Source organism: Trachemys scripta, chromosome 5, assembly GCF_013100865.1.
Source record: "Trachemys scripta elegans isolate TJP31775 chromosome 5, CAS_Tse_1.0, whole genome shotgun sequence".
Lineage (NCBI taxonomy): Eukaryota > Metazoa > Chordata > Testudines > Emydidae > Trachemys > Trachemys scripta.
Window position 1 is genome coordinate 39058215 of NC_048302.1, and position 16144 is coordinate 39074358.

Below are 16144 nucleotides of genomic sequence, written 5' to 3' on the forward strand. Positions count from 1 at the left end.
CCCCACTGCAACTTGAGACCATTGCTCCTTGTTCTGTCATCTGCCACCACTGAGAACAGCCGAGCTCCATCCTCTTTGGAACCCCCCTTCAGGTAGTTGAAGGCTGCTATCAAATCCCCCCTCATTCTTCTCTTCTGGAGACTAAACAATTCCAGTTCCCTCAGCCTCTCCTCATAAGTCATGTGCTCCAGACCCCTAATCATTTTTGTTGCCCTCCGCTGGACTCTCTCCAATTTTTCCACATCCTTCTTGTAGTGTGGGGCCCAAAACTGGACACAGTATTCCAGATGAGGCCTCACCAATGTCGAATAAAGGGGAACGATCACGTTCCTCGATCTGCTGGCAATGCCCCTACTTATACAGCCCAAAATGCCGTTAGCCTTCTTGGCAACAAGAGCACACTGTTGACTCATATCCAGCTTCTCATCCACTGTGACCCCTAGGTCCTTTTCTGCAGAACTGCTACCTAGCCATTCGGTCCCTAGTCTGTAGCAGTGCATGGGATTCTTCCGTCCTAAGTGCAGGACTCTGCACTTGTCCTTGTTGAACCTCATCAGGTTTTTTTCGGCCCAATCCTCTAATTTGTCTAGGTCCCTCTGTATCTGATCCCTACCCTCTAGTGTATCTACCACGCCTCCTAGTTTAGTGTCATCTGCAAACTTGCTGAGAGTGCAGTCCACACCATCCTCCAGATCATTAATAAAGATATTAAACAAAACCGGCCCCAGGACCAACCCTTGGGGCACTCCGCTTGAAACCGGCTGCCAACTAGACATGGAGCCATTGATCACTACCCATTGAGCCCGACGATCTAGCTAGCTTTCTATCCACCTTACAGTCCATTCATCCAGCCCATACTTCTTTAACTTGGCGGCAAGAATACTGTGGGAGACCGTATCAAAAGCTTTGCTAAAGTCAAGGAACAACACATCCACTGCTTTCCCCTCATCCACAGAGCCAGTTATCTCATCATAGAAGGCAATTAGGTTAGTCAGGCACGACTTCCCCTTCGTGAATCCATGCTGACTGTTCCTGATCACTTTCCTCTCCTCTAAATGTTTCATAATTGATTCCTTGAGGACCTGCTCCATGATTTTTCCAGGGACTGAGGTGAGGCTGACTGGCCTGTAGTTCCCCAGATCCTCCTTCTTCCCTTTTTTAAAGATGGGCACTACATTAGCCTTTTTTCAGTCATCTGGGACCTCCCCTGATCGCCATGAGTTTTCAAAAATAATGGCTAATGGCTCTGCAATCTCACCCGCCAACTCCTTTAGCACCCTCGGATGCAGCGCATCCGGCCCCATGGACTTGTGCACATCCAGTTTTTCTAAATAGTCCCGAACCACTTCTTTCTCCACAGAGGGTTGGTCACCTTCTCCCCATGCTGTACTGTCCAGTGCAGCAATCTGGGAGCTGACCTTGTGCGTGAAGACAGAGGCAAAAAAATCATTGAGTACATTAGCTTTTTCCACATCCTCGGTCACTAGGTTGCCTCCCTCATTCAGTAAGGGGCCCCACTTTCCTTGATTTTCTTCTTGTTGCTAACATACCTGAAGAAACCCTTCTTGTTACTCTTAACATCTCTTGCTAATTGCAACTCCAAGTGTGATTTGGCCTTCCTGATTTCACTCCTGCACGCCTGAGCAATATTTTTATACTCCTCCCTGGTCATTTGTCCAATCTTCCACTTCTTGTAAGCTTCTTTTTTGCGTTTAAGATCAACAAGGATTTCACTGTTTAGCCAAGCTAGTCGCCTGCCATATTTACTATTCTTTCTACACATCGGGATGGTTTGTTCCTGCAACCTCAATAAGGATTCTTTAAAATACAGCCAGCTCTCCTGGACCCCTTTGCCCTTCATGTTATTCTCCCAGGGGATCCTGCCCATCTGTTCCCTGAGGGAGCCAAAGTCTGCTTTTCTGAAGTCCAGGGTCCGTATTCTGCTGCTCTCCTTTCTTCCTTGTGTCAGGATCCTGAACTCGACCATCTCATGGTCACTGCCTCCCAGGTTCCCATCCACTTTTGCTTCCCCTACTAGTTCTTCCCTGTTTGTGAGTAGCAGGTCAAGAAAAGCTTTGCCCCTAGTTGGTTCCTCCAGCACTTGCACCAGGAAATTGTCCCCTACACTATCCAAAAATTTCCTGGATTGCCTGTGCACCGCTGTATTGGGTAACTCCATTTAGGGTGTCAAACTGTTGTATATTGGTCCCCTGAGAGGCACAATGTACCCAATATGTCTGAATTGTCCAGGAGAGGGCTGGACAGTGCAGAACACACATTTTGGGGAGAGAGGGGAAATTGAGACTGGGACCATATTTGGGTCACCTTGCAAGTGGTAACCAAGGCTTCTGGAAGTCAGTGTGTGGCTGGTGTTTGCTGACAGACTGCTGGGGTGAGAAATGCTGGCCCAGAGCTGTGGCTACACAGAGACACTAAGTACATGTGTGTGACCTGCCTGCTTGCAGGCTATTTATAAGCAATCAAGGTGGGAGCTACAGCAGCAAAGCATTGTGAGGCATCTGAGGTTACAGGGCAAGGGTGACACAGCCCCTCACTGGTCTGGATTAAACCCCAGAATGTCACAGAAGGGTCTTATTAAAGAGAGGGGAAGAAGTCTGGAGGAAGGTGAGCCTCAGAGTGGAAGAGGAGAGAATGAGATAGGAGCTGTGTTTACTTAGTACCTGTTCCTCAGTTCAGAGCCCTCAGAATTAGTATTGTTATTCTGAGGGTTATTGCCATATACACATAAGCAGCTAAAGGGCTAAAACTCCGATCTTGTTAAATATGGCAACTTAAATTCATAATTAAACAAAACCTGAAGAAAGGCTCTAGAATAATGTTTCTGTGCATTGTTTCCCCAATATCAGTTTTTGTAAATTTCATAGTAATAATCAGATAAAATATTTGACTAATATTGCCATTATTTATTAAATAATTATTCTTCTGTTTTGTTCTAGTATCCAGCTCGGCTATCAAAGAAGAACATTCAAAGAGGGATCTCTGTACCAAGACTCATAATGCAGTCAGTGTCATAACACACAGGACAGACCACACCAAGCATTTCCTTTCACTTTCTTGACTTTAAATTTCACTCTCCACTCCAGGGGTTTTACCAAGAGATGACAGCGTAGTAACCATTTTGGGCACTAGTCCCTCTCTATCTCTCATAGCCTTGGACCTTCGGTGGATAATGCTAATGCATCCTCAGCACATGGGGACACAATGAGCAACCCTGAGTCCATTCTTCAAGGAATTCTCCATCATTACACTTGTATCTTGCCTCCTTTTACTAAAACCCAGCACAAAAAACACACACAGACACCCCAACTCTTTCCTGCCTATCTGGATGCTGATAAATTGGTCTCTAAACATTTTTTGCTAAGGTAGCAAAAGTAATGCTGAGCACAGGTAAATCGCTGTCTAACTTGCATGGGATTTCACATCTTGATTTTATTTCTCTTTTTCTTTAAATGGACAAATATGTGCAATGGAAGGCTCTGCATTATTGGATGCACTTGTATAAATCACCAGAAAAATATACATCAGGGAACAATCTTGCACTGGGAGGATGCAGACTTGATGACCTTACTGGACTTCACCACTAACTTCTGTGATTCACACAAACACACACACCCATATCAAAGTCTACAGTGAATATATGTGTTTTATATTCTCTTGAAATATCTATTTAAATAAAGACATACTGTCTTCCAAATGGCTCCAGTGCTCCTATCAGTTTGTAGGACATGCCCCCAAATATTCCTTTTCTTCATTCATCTCAGCCCTACTTTTCATTATTTCATTTCTAGTGCACCCCTTCCTTCTATTTCCAACATATTTTCAGACCTGCCCTTGCCATGCATGTGCCCTCTTTCATCCAATGAGAGCAGCAGAAGAACCCCTTTTTACTATTTAGGCTGCAATTCCTAGTATTGGATTCTGACATGCAATTGTGGCACTAAACCAACATTGACTGTGATTAGGCTTGGAAGGATTTGATTTTATTGGTAAATGTAGGTAAGTGATTCCATTGTACACACAAACTGATGAAAAAAATATTTCCACTGATGATGATAAAAGTTTACAGATAGGCTAAGAAAGAAAAATACTACTTGGGAACTTATTAGAGTTTGATTTGAGGATATGTATTGGTATATTTTGGCACAAGAAGTTGGCAAGTTATATTTTAATGGTTATAAAACTTTAACTTTTTGAATCTCAACATCTACTGTCAAATTGTCGTCTGATCCCCCAACCCATTGTGTGCTGCCCCATAATTTTCCTTAACTGCCAATATTTTAAATTGATAACTATTTTTAAAAATTGTTTACAACCTATAATTTCACATGTGAAAATGTAAAATCGATATCTTCAAAATTCTTAAAATAAACATTGATATCTGTCAATGATATTTCTGCCAGACCTAAATATAATTTAATTTCTCTGTTCATTTTAACACAATTGTGGCAGCAATGGGAAACTGACCAGAAAAAATTCCATGTGGAATCAGTCCTGACTTAAGTAGAGCTTTCTAATTTAAGTGAAGACTTCCTTCTCAGTTTGAGTCACAACATAAACACCAAGAGTATTTACTGTCTTTTTGGAGCACTGGCAGACTTTGGATATTTCTTTTCAGGAAATTTGCTAAAGGAGTTCCCCGATGGGTCATTATTGTTTTACACATATATATTTATATTACACACACACACACACACACACACACAGTATACTGTCTTTGTTTGACACAAACCATTTTGTCGCTTCTCTCCCGCGAGAACATTTTGAATATTCAGCTGCAGTGCTACCTTTTAAAAGACTGCCCAAAAGTATGAAAAGGTGTATTAAAAGATAGTATAGTGAATAATCCTGCACTAGGAGGGAGATAGCGTAGTTTACTTAATATTGTAGGTCTTTTTCATTTCTAATTTCTAAGATTCGCAGTTACCATTTATGATATCTCATTCCTAAAGTTAAGATTTTGTTATGGTTATTTTTAATAAATGTCCCTGACAGGTCACGGGCAATAAACAAAAATTCACAGAAGCCTGTAACCTGTCTGGGACGTTTACTAAAGAAAAAAAAAAAAAAAAAAAAAAGTGACAAAATGAGGTTGATGGGGGGGATGAGAGCCTGAGCTCTGCCGCAGGAAAGGGGGAGCAGGGAGGTCCAGCACCTGCTGCCCATGGTAGCTGAGAGCTGCAGGGCTCCCCCTGCCACGGCTCAGAGCTCCAGGGTCCCTGGGCCCCCACCAACTGACAGCTCCAGCCCTGCTGCCCCAGGGGCTGAAGCAGAAAATGTCACAAAGGTCTCTGGAAGTCACAAACTCTGTAATGAAATCTTAGACTTACTCATTACCAAGATCTACTCTAGTATGCCTTATTCCTTTCCTTCCCCACTTTTCATCTTCTTTGTTCCCTATATACCCTCATGTGTGTCTAGATGGTATAAAATCATTCTTTTCTTTCATGAGTTTCCATATTAAAATTATAAAAGTTACAGTAACTTCAGACATTTATAGTGTTTTTGGATGTCTTGTTTTTTTGGTGCCCAACTCGAGACATCTTAAATGGTTTGATTTTTAGAAAATGCTAAGCATCCTTCCTTTGAAAGACAGGCCCCTTTATGTATAGTAAATTGGGTACTCAGAAATTAAGGTACTCAGTCACTAGCCACTTTTGGAAATCTTGGCCATTATATCTTCCTTAATTCTAATAAAACTAAAGACTTTTTAAATGCTCAGCTGGATAACAATCTTTTTGATGATGCAGATAACAGGTAAAATATAGAATCACTTCATTCTATGACTCTTAACTTCGCCGGTGTTTGCAATTAGATTGCCTTTATAGACTTATACTATTCAGTGGCAGGACTGTATAAGCCATATTTGCTATAAGATTATTTAGGCTAAGAATTTGCTGATTTGTGTGTAGCATGTGTGTATGTATGTGCGCACACGCATCTCTCTATCTCTCTCGGACCATCCCTAAGACTCTCTGAAGACTTTCCCCACCCAAACACTTTGAATAGGATTTTATAATATGAATGTTTTTCTCCAACTGTTATTGTACCGGTAGGGCTTGTTATAACCTTCATTTAAAAGATCATTTAAAAATAATGAAAAGGTGATGATAGCAAGAGACATTTGGGGTACAGAGTGGCACCTATTCCCAGTTCCCAGGCTGGTGCAGTGAAATACTGAACAGCAAGGTAATTACAGCTGGGAAATACAGCCAGTCTTTAAACAGGAAAGAGAGTGTGTTATTTCCTGTCTACATTTGATCTTTGTGCATACAAGCTTCACCCAGACAGAAAAATGTGTCAGAAGGGGATTTTCCTGAAAAAAATGAGTATGTCAAACACACCTTTTTGACATATGTATTAATGTTCTAGAAACTCGCAATATGCTTGTATGTACATGTGTTCAGATGAAAGTATGTTCCTCAGTACTTGGACCATAGCAGCTTAGGCAATGAATAAAATGATTCTGCTTCGAAATTTCCTTCTATTGTTCTTTGTTGACTTCAGCAGGACTAATCGTGAACAAAGTTGCTCACATGCCTAAGTGTTTACAAACTGTGGCCCTCAGGACCTAAATACCTACTTCATGAATCTACAGTTAAACTGGAATAAAAAAAGAGCAAGGATGCACTAGAAAAACACCAAGAAGAAAAATGTAGGAATGAGGAAAATCAAGGATACCATGAAACTTAGTGTGTCTATATCACACTGTACCCACTGATGAATCATAATCTTCTTGTAATTATATCCAGTGTCAGAACTACTATGATCCACTTGCTCAGGAATATATTTTCATGTACAGAACAGTTATTGTAACTTTTGATCTATATGTCTAACTATTGATAGTCCATGAACCAAGTGTTTTCCTTTCTTTTTGCTGGCATGTTAATAATATTTTTAAGTTGTTATTTGTCCCTTCCTATTTGGTCCTATTCTTCCCTATATGGAAAAGTTGCCCTCTACTTGTATGTAAAATATAAATGAATCAGATTTCATATGAATGCCATGGATATGAAAAATTTAAAATACCCTGTATATAAAAAATTATTTAATGTGGAAAATATATCATTTTGACAAATATTTGGCCTAGTTTGTTATAATAGGAATGTTTAATAATTTTTTATGTAATTTTGGGGAACAGAGGCTGTACTAGCGGTTCTAGCAGGGGACTGGGATTTAGGAGATCTGGGTTCTATTTACTGTTTTGACTTCCTGCATCACTTCAGACAAGTGACTTGTACCTCAGTTTCCTCCTCTATAAAATAGGGGATACCTCTCCAGGGACATATTGAGGATTATGATAATTTTCTGAGATTGTGTCAGACTCACAGGTGGTGTGTAGGGGAGTGCATGTTTGTTTCAGTGTGTATAAAAAGTCTAAATGAATCTATGGGGAAGGAAGTCTTAGCTAGAGTACTTCAGTATATGAAACTTACACTAATTAGGCTTCTGACACTTTTGAAGAATAAAGTGGGTCTGAGTTGAGACAGTTGAAAAGCTTGATTAAATTTGAAACCACTTTTATAATATGTTTCCCATTTTTTTGTCAGTGAAAATTATTTGGCCAGCTCTAGTCAAAGGGAAAAGTTTCCATTTCAGTAAATGGAAAGGAGTCTGAGCTAGGGCAAGAGGTCTAATTCACACCACCTGACACTTCTGAGTTTGGCCCTTTGTATGTATAGATGAAATGTGTATTTAGTTCACTTGTGCAATTCAAATACAAGGACTCAACCCTTTCCATTTGCCCATATATGGGCTGATCACATGGTCAGATCGAAATAAATTCTTACCAAATTGGGTAAGTCCCTTGCATCCATTTCATGCATTTCATGCGCCTTCAAACTCTCTGTGAAGCCAATCAGGCACTATGTTCTTCTCACACAACATGGTGAAGATTAAAAATGAGACTTTCCATGAAGGGCCACTATGGTTTAATACCAAGATGGCCCAGGACTGTGGGTAACAGAGCATGATGACATTCCATAATTTAAAACTATAATACATGCAGTGATCAGGGCATGAAGTTGATGCTTGGAGTCCAGTCTGTTCACTCTGCATATCCAGGTTCCCTCTCTCAAATGGCCTCTTTTAGCCCTTACATGTTCTTTAATTTATGAAGAACTTAGCTTACATAAAGAAAAAAAAGGGAAGGAAGCAAAGGGAATTTGTTTACATACAATTTCAGAAACACAGTCTTACTAGAGGTTAGAATAGGTCAGTTTGCTGTTGGTGAGTGTGAGTGGCCAACTCTCATGATTTTGCCATTGGTCTCATGATTATGATTGTTTTTCTTAAAGCCCCTGGAGTCAAATGGATATGTGATGATTTCAGCCTTCATTCTTACCTTTTCTTTAAGTTTCTAGCCCTTGTGGCTGTGGAGAAAGCTTCAAAATGTGACCCCAGTGCACTCTAAAAAGCTCAAAAAGCAGAAGGCAAATAAAAAGAATAGCAAATCTATTACAGGCGAGTCTCATCTTACGCGGGGGTTCCATTCCGCGGTTAGCGTGTAAAGCGAAAACCGCGTATAGTCAAAATTACATTGAGTTGAATGGCAGGCGGAATCGCCCGCACTACAAGTACAGTATTAAAATGGTTGTTTTTCCTCTTTTTTTTGTTTTTGCCGACCACATAAAGCTGAAATCGCGCCTGTTAAAGGCGCGTAAGAGGCGAAAGACCTGTATTTTTACATAACCTCATGATTTTAAAGCTAATCTCATGATTTTTGGTGTCTAACAGGATTTTTGAACCTTTTGGGTTGGCAATACTGCTACCTCAAACATCGTAAAAATCTGACAAACATTCACGTGATTTACTATCTGTGCCTGACTTTTCTGAAAGGATGTACAAAGCCACAGAGGAAGCGTAAGATAGTTTATACCTCTTCCTCTATCCCCAAGTAAAAGATTTCCCCTCAATCCAGCTTCTGAGTCTACACAAACTGACATTCATGACTGTTTTCTTTACTATTGTAAATCATTTACATCTGAAGAGTATTCTTTAGCATAGCAAGAAATCATATCCTGCATATTCAACTTATACAACCCAACACACTCATTTTAAGCCACCTACACTGAAAATTGTTGGACTTTATCACAGCTGGCACTAACTGTAAATCCAAGTAAATAGTTGGCCAAATAAAAGAGCCACTCTTTTTAAAAACAATCTTAAAACCACACACTTTTTTACACTTGAAACACTGTATTGCCCTCTCAACTGTATGAAAAACCCTCACATACATCCAAAGGGCAAGTAACTAGAATATGTGCAAGTGCATACAAAGAGAGGTAAAATACTACAGATCTGCATAGTTCAAGTGAAACACTGAACTATATAACAAAGGAGGGGGAGCAAACCCTCTCTCTGTTCTCTTCCCTAGGAATCCCCGTCTACACTCCCAACTTCCTGCTGAAAAAAAGATCACATCTAGTGGCTGACTGAAACAATCATCAACTTTTGTTTTGCTGATGTGTATTAAGTGAGGAGTTTAATGCTTCTTGCTTTTGTGGTCCTGGTGCTGCTTTTGTTTCACCACTTTTGGGAGGGTAGAGGAGGGAGAGATTTTTGTGGCTTTCAATGGTAATGTGAAATCCATCTAGGTTTTTCCCTTTTGTGATGATTCTGATCCCATTGTTCTAATTGTGACATTTTCCCTTAATCTTATTGTAGGCAGCAAGTAGGGCTGGGTAGAAAACAAGAATTCCTTGAAAAATATCCAAGGTTTTGACATGTGTGTTCAGTCTGCATCAGAATGAAAACGAGACTATTTGAATATTTTTACAAAGAGAGCGAGAGATCCACCTTAAAATAGTCAATACCCCCTGTGATTAGGGCACTCACCTGAGATATGGGAGACCCAGGTTCAAGTTCTTGCTCTGCCTGAGTCAGAGAAGAGATTTAATCCTGGCTCTCCCACATTCCCCAGTGTCATAATCACTGGGATACTGATGGTCTATTCTGGGGCCTCTTCCTCTCCCACCTGGAAATTCCATCCCGGATCTGAAATTTTTTCCCAGCGAAGCTTTTGTCAAAACAGATGCATTTCCATACACTCACACAAAAAAAAGCTTACTTTGAGATGTGTGGTCCCTATGTGCACTCCATGCATGGGTACACGGGCACATCATGTGTAGGAGAATGGAAAAATCTTTCAAGTAGTGTCCACTGGTCCATGCCCGTGCCATGAAGCCTGTCGTGCTCAGCACCAGGGTATATAGAGAGGTGCAGACTGTTTTCTACCACAAATAGTGTCATGATCCATGGCAGAGGGGAAGGAGGGCAGGGAGAGGAGTGCAGATAGGGATCACACATCTCAGGACCTGGTAAGGAGGTAAGTAAATTCCATTTCCTCTTCAAGTGCTGGTCCCCATGTGTATTCCACATGGGGATGACTGGTAAACAGTAGTCAAAGAAGCGAGTGGTATGAGGAAGCAGGAAGTATTAATGTTGTTCAAAGGCTGTGTCTGCAGAAGAGGCTTAGATTAAAGCATAATGCTTCATGAAGGTGTGGATGGAACTCTAGGTTGACGCCTTACAAATATCCCGCACAGGTACTTCTTGGAGAGATGCTTACTGAGGTTGCCTGTGTTCCAGTGGATGGGCCCTCATCCTGTCCAGGGAGGGTTATGTGGTAACTGACAGCAGCCAGGAATCCTCTTGGAGAGGATCTGTGTAGATATTGCTTAACCCAAGGTTCATTCTGCTATAGCAACAGATAGTGTATACATTTTTTAATTGGTTTCATTCTTTGAGGGTAGAACACCAAAGCTCCTCTGATGTCAAGAGAACAAAGCCTCTGCTTCTCACTAGAGGCATGATGTTTTGGAAAGAATACCAGTTTGTGAATTGATTGATCTATGTGGAACTCAAAAATTACCTTGGGAATGAATTTTGGGTGGAAGCAAAGGGTTACCTTTTCTTTTTGAAAAGTAGCATATATGGCAGGTTGGCCATGAGTGCCCTCAGCTTGCTCAACCTCCTGACCAATGTGATGGTGACCTTCATAGACAGGTGGGACATTGAGCACATGGTCAGATGTTCAAAGGGTGGCCTGATAAGTATTGACAGTGCAAGATTGAGGTTCCATTGAGGTGTTGGTTTCACTACTGGTGGGAAGGTACTAGTGAGACCCTTCAGGAATTTGGTTATTATTGGGTGTGTAAAAATAGAATAGCTCTCTACCCAAGGGTGGAAGACAGTGATTGCTACTAGGTGGATCTGCAGTGAGCTAATAGACAAGCCCAACATGTTCTGGTATTCCTGTTTTTCTAAACTATCAGCTGTCTCTGGGGATAACTGGTTTTGTCTGCCCAGGTGTGGAACTCTCAAAGAAGTTTCAGTTTCAACAAATGGGAATTTTCTGACAAAAAACATTTCACTGAAAAATTCCTGAGCAGCTGTAGCAGCAAGTCATTCTGGAGGTGATGGTTTACTTGTGAAATACCTATAAATTGATTCATCATAGTAACATCTTTCATTTTCCTGGTAATTCCTTGTAACATATTTAGAATTGTGCTTTTCAGCCACATCCTTTTGCTTGTGATGATGTCATAAAGGAAGGGAAGTGGGTCTCCACTTCGTTCCCTTCAGGAATGAATAGTTTAACTGTCTCTCTCCCCAGCCTGGGTGCACTATCTTGTTTCTCCTTCCTTTCCTCATTGCAGGAAATAAGAATTTCCTCTCCTTCTCTCACTACCAGGTGGAGAGTAGCTTGGCATTCAGGGGAAAGGGACGTCTAAACCACCATTTTTTTTCTTCAGACCCTCATTCCCACTCCACCAACTTCCCCTCCCATTCGCGCAAGGGGCCTTATTTTTGTTTCCCTTCTTCCCCTTTAACCGTTGAACTGTTGAACATAATGGGTCTAGAGATGTTCGTATGTGTTCGTAAGGTCACAGCCATGTGAGGTCACAGCCGTGCATCTCTAGATATCATTATCCAAAAGGTCTAACTGGCCAATCAGAATGCTGCTTTGGACAATAAGATTATGTCTACGCAGAAATAAAGGGGAGCTGCTGCAGTTGGCCTGGGTCAAATGGCATAAGCTGCAGGGCTAAAAATTGTGTAGACATTCTGGCTTGGGCTGGAGCCCGAGTTCTGTAACCTTCCATTCTCACAGAGGCCCAGAGCTCGGGCTCCAGTCCAAGACCAGACAGCTACACAGCAATTTTTCAGATCTGGAGATTGAGCCCCATGAGCCTGAATCAGCTGACCCAGGCCAGCTGACTGTTTTTTATCCCTGTGTAGATGTACTCTCAGTGTCTCTAGCTGGGCTTTGGAAACTGCTGAAGAGAAGTGTCTTCTCACTTAAACAGTTTCCCTAAGTCACAGGAAGTGGCTTTGTGAGAGAATTCACAGTATGTTCAACATATGATGTGTTCAGCAATCAAGGAAGTTTGTGTATAGTTGTTAATACAACAGGAGATACCCTCTCAATTTTTCTTCCCTTGCAGACAAACTGTTGCAAAAGAAACATTTGCTTACCTTCAGGGAACACGAAGTCATCTGTTTGAGCACATGTTCTTGGGCAATGAACTCCGAGTTCTCATGGTACTGTGCAATACTGTTCTTCTCTATCAGATTTCTTATTTCATCATCAAGCTCTATGCTTTCACACCTGCTTAGAAGGAAATGGTAAGGTTATATTGCTAAAGCATACAGGAAAGAATTCAGGGAGTCCATTTTCTGGTCAACCATTTCCTTATGTGGCACAATATATGGAAGAGCTAGTTCTGTACCTATTGCAGGCTTCACTCTTGCATACAGGCACAGAAGAGTAAAGCAGAATCACAAAATTTCAGAATCACCAAAATGGAACAATAATGGGTTTGTGTTAGAGTTGGTATAAGATTTTTCTAACAAGAAGTTTTTTTGTAAAATGGCTTTCCCCCGCTCCCTTAAAATGAAAGTTTTTTGCATCAAAATTATCAGTCATTTCTGGGGGTTTGTGAAAAATGTTGTGCCTTTTCTCATTTTTTCCAGAAATTTTAAATCAAACATGAACAAAAATGTTATCAAAATTGTTTGCCGCAGCCAGGTTTTTAGTAAACAGTTTGATATGTTATTTTAAACATTTTCTGATTTTAAAAAACTTGGTTTTTAATTAACCATTTTTTAAAAAAGGTCTGTTTGAATTTTTTTTATTTATACAACAGGTGTTCGTTTTTCCTCTAGATCTAATTAATAACTTCTCCATTTGAAGTTATCAGAAAAATCATAGGCAGTAAGAATATTTTATCTGTGAGCTTTACTTATTTATTTCAGTTTATATAAACAATCCAGAAAGGGGCCTATTCCAGGCAATTTGAAAATGTATTTAAGAACATAGTTCATCCATATAGCAAACCCATCAATCTCCCCCATAAAAATAAAGGCTATAATTAGGCAAGCAGAAATTTGGATAGACAACGGAACAATTCATTCTATTCTGTGCTTTTACAGACAGGGACTGTGTATTTCTCTTTCCATCAGCATTAGTTCTTTCCCCTATGTACTAAATAAAAGAGAGTTGGCAACGAGGAAGGGTCAAGTTTTTGATCTGGTTTATTGTCCAGTAGTCAGATCCAGGGCCGGCTCCAGCAAGCTCGTGCTTGGGGCGGCAGATTCTATGGGGCGGCATTCCACCCAATCCTAGGGCAGCACGGCCGTTTTTTTTTGGGGGGGGGGGGGGGGGGTTCGCTGATCTGGCCGCCCTGTAGGGGGCAGCGGCGCGGAGGAGGGCAACGCCCTGCTGGGAGCAGGCTGCGCACTCCGTCTGCCCCAGCTGGTGCCAGGTCTGTAGCAAGCCAGGCAGGGCAGCCCATGTCCTTCCCTCCCCGCCGACCGGAGCGGTGTGGAGCCCTCCTGGCAGGCAGTGTGGCGGTTGGGGCCACGTGGCAAGCACCCCGCTGAAGCCCTAGCTGCCCCCTTCTTTCTCACCCCCTGCTCCCTCCCCCCACTCCCTCGCTAGCCGGGGCACGTCTGCAGCACAGGGAGTCCCCCAGCAACTTGGCTCCAGCTGCCCTGCAGTTTTTTTTTTTTTTTTTTTCCTGCTTTGTCGCTCCAGACGCGCTGCAGGGTTTTTTTTGTTTTTTTTTGTTTTTTTCTCCTGCTTTGCCTTTCTGGCCGCCCCGAATTTTTTTTTTTTTTTTTTGCGCTTGGGGCGGCAAAAAAGCCAGAGCCGGCCTATGATTAGGAGTCAGACATTCTTGACTTCTGATCCCAGAGCTACCACTAATTCTAGAGCTAACACTAACTGAATGTCATTCACAAAATGTATGAACTGGAAGAGGTTTTATATAAATTACTGTAACTTTCAACTAGAAATGTTCAGTCTCTTTGATGCTTTGGACAGTGAAATGATGTTATAGACATGTATAAATCCCTTGCCATTTTGGATAAAGCTCAAGTTATACAATGCTCCAGAATGAGAAATAGTACTGGGTTAGTTAGGCATCTAAACCCAGAGCAATTACATGGCACTGCATAACAAAGATTGGAGTGAAGGTGGGTTGTTGAATACTGAGTAGGGAATTGCTACTAACGTGGAATGGTAACTTATCACTCACCAATTAGGTTAAAAAGCTGACTATCAAAATTATACAACATGGCTTGTTGCACTATGGTGTTGCAACAAGATCTCATAGTGAAACAATCCAAATCACAATGCCTCCCGACAAAGACTCTGCTCTAAATTATGCCACCGAATGAAGATACCCTAACACCACCAAAGGTGCCACAAATAACTGCAGCAGGCATTCCAGTGGCAATTTACGACGTACATGAGTTGATGTGTGCTTGAGTTTAATCACAAAGGGCCCAGTTTGGGGAAGTTCTTGTCCCTTTGCTGGATTGGACTCAGAAAATAAAATTTAACCCCATGCACAGCGCCAGCTTCTTAACTTCCATTTAAGCCCTATTTTCAGACTATAAGTGATGCATGGGCTGGCCTTCTGTACAGGGTGAGTTTCACCTAAAATGAGCACCAGCAAGCCATTTCAACAAACTTGAATACAAAGGGTTATATGCTAACTAGACAAAATACAGTGCCTTCAGCTATGAAGGGCAAATGGAATAAGGGTAGTACACAATGTGGCTAGGCTACCCTGATCCCTTTAACATTCTTAAGTTATTCACAAAGAAAAATTTACACAAGAAAAAAATTAATTCTACCTTTTCTTTAACTTTTCTTCTTCTAAAACTTCAAAAACACTGTAGACATTACAAGCTGCACGTTAGCAACATATGTTTGTATGATTCTTGAAATGTGTATTGGTGCACAGCATTATGCATGAGTGCATTAGTTTGTAAGCTCTGTTTTTAATTAAACACATAATTAGGACTTTTTAATGACTCTAACATGCATTATGACATACCCATGCTCTCTTATCCACATCCCTCCAAAAAATATTTGTTTTAGCTCCTCCAGATTGCCTGCAAATATGCCTAGTGTATGAAATATGTTTGCATCGCATGACAAAATTTATTACACATTATACAGTAGAATTAAATGCATTTGATAACATCTGGAAATATTCAGAAATTACAACATCAAAGCAGTCATTTTGGCACAGTTAGGGAAAAGTAGACTGAATATTATTTTCATAATTAATGTAAGTACCATGATTTACATAACTAATGTAAATACCAGAACCAGCCAGAGAAAGGACTGCTGCACTGATGGACAGGGAGTAAAATTAGGCCCAGCCAGAGCCACTCCTACCCCAGCATCCTTTAGACCCAGAATTTAAGAGACTTGGCCATGCTATGGATGCACTAGGTTTCCCTCCTCCTGGATTAGTGTATTGTTAACTAGCAATTGTGCCTCTGTGGACTAGCTACCAACTTGGCCAATATCAGGGACTGAAATAGGGGCATCTCAAGCTGAAAGCCTAAGTCTCTACAGCCTGAGCTAAACATTCAGGATCCACAGCTGGGGGACTGTAATTGATTCACCACCTCTGTGGATCAAGCACAATGTAGGCCACAACACTGGGTTATATTTGCACGATTTCAGGGTGTGATAGTAAATTTCATTTTTATGTTGTACTAACCTATTTTGTGCATGTGTAGGCGGGTGTCTACGTTCATCCATATGGCACTGGAAATTGTGAATTATCACATAGGCGTGGTGGTTGTTTGTTCCAGGCAC

At 41.2% G+C, this 16144-nt stretch overlaps 1 protein-coding gene across 1 annotated transcript in view; it reads right to left on the reverse strand.

The window, feature by feature from the left end:
• The window catches only part of TNIP3 (TNFAIP3 interacting protein 3), a 74651-nt gene that overhangs the window by 43431 nt on the left and 15076 nt on the right, over positions 1-16144 (reverse strand). The window contains exon 3 of the mRNA XM_034771462.1: positions 12499-12631. Coding sequence (XP_034627353.1) covers positions 12499-12631 — 133 coding nt within the window. The remainder of the gene's footprint in view (positions 1-12498; positions 12632-16144) is intronic.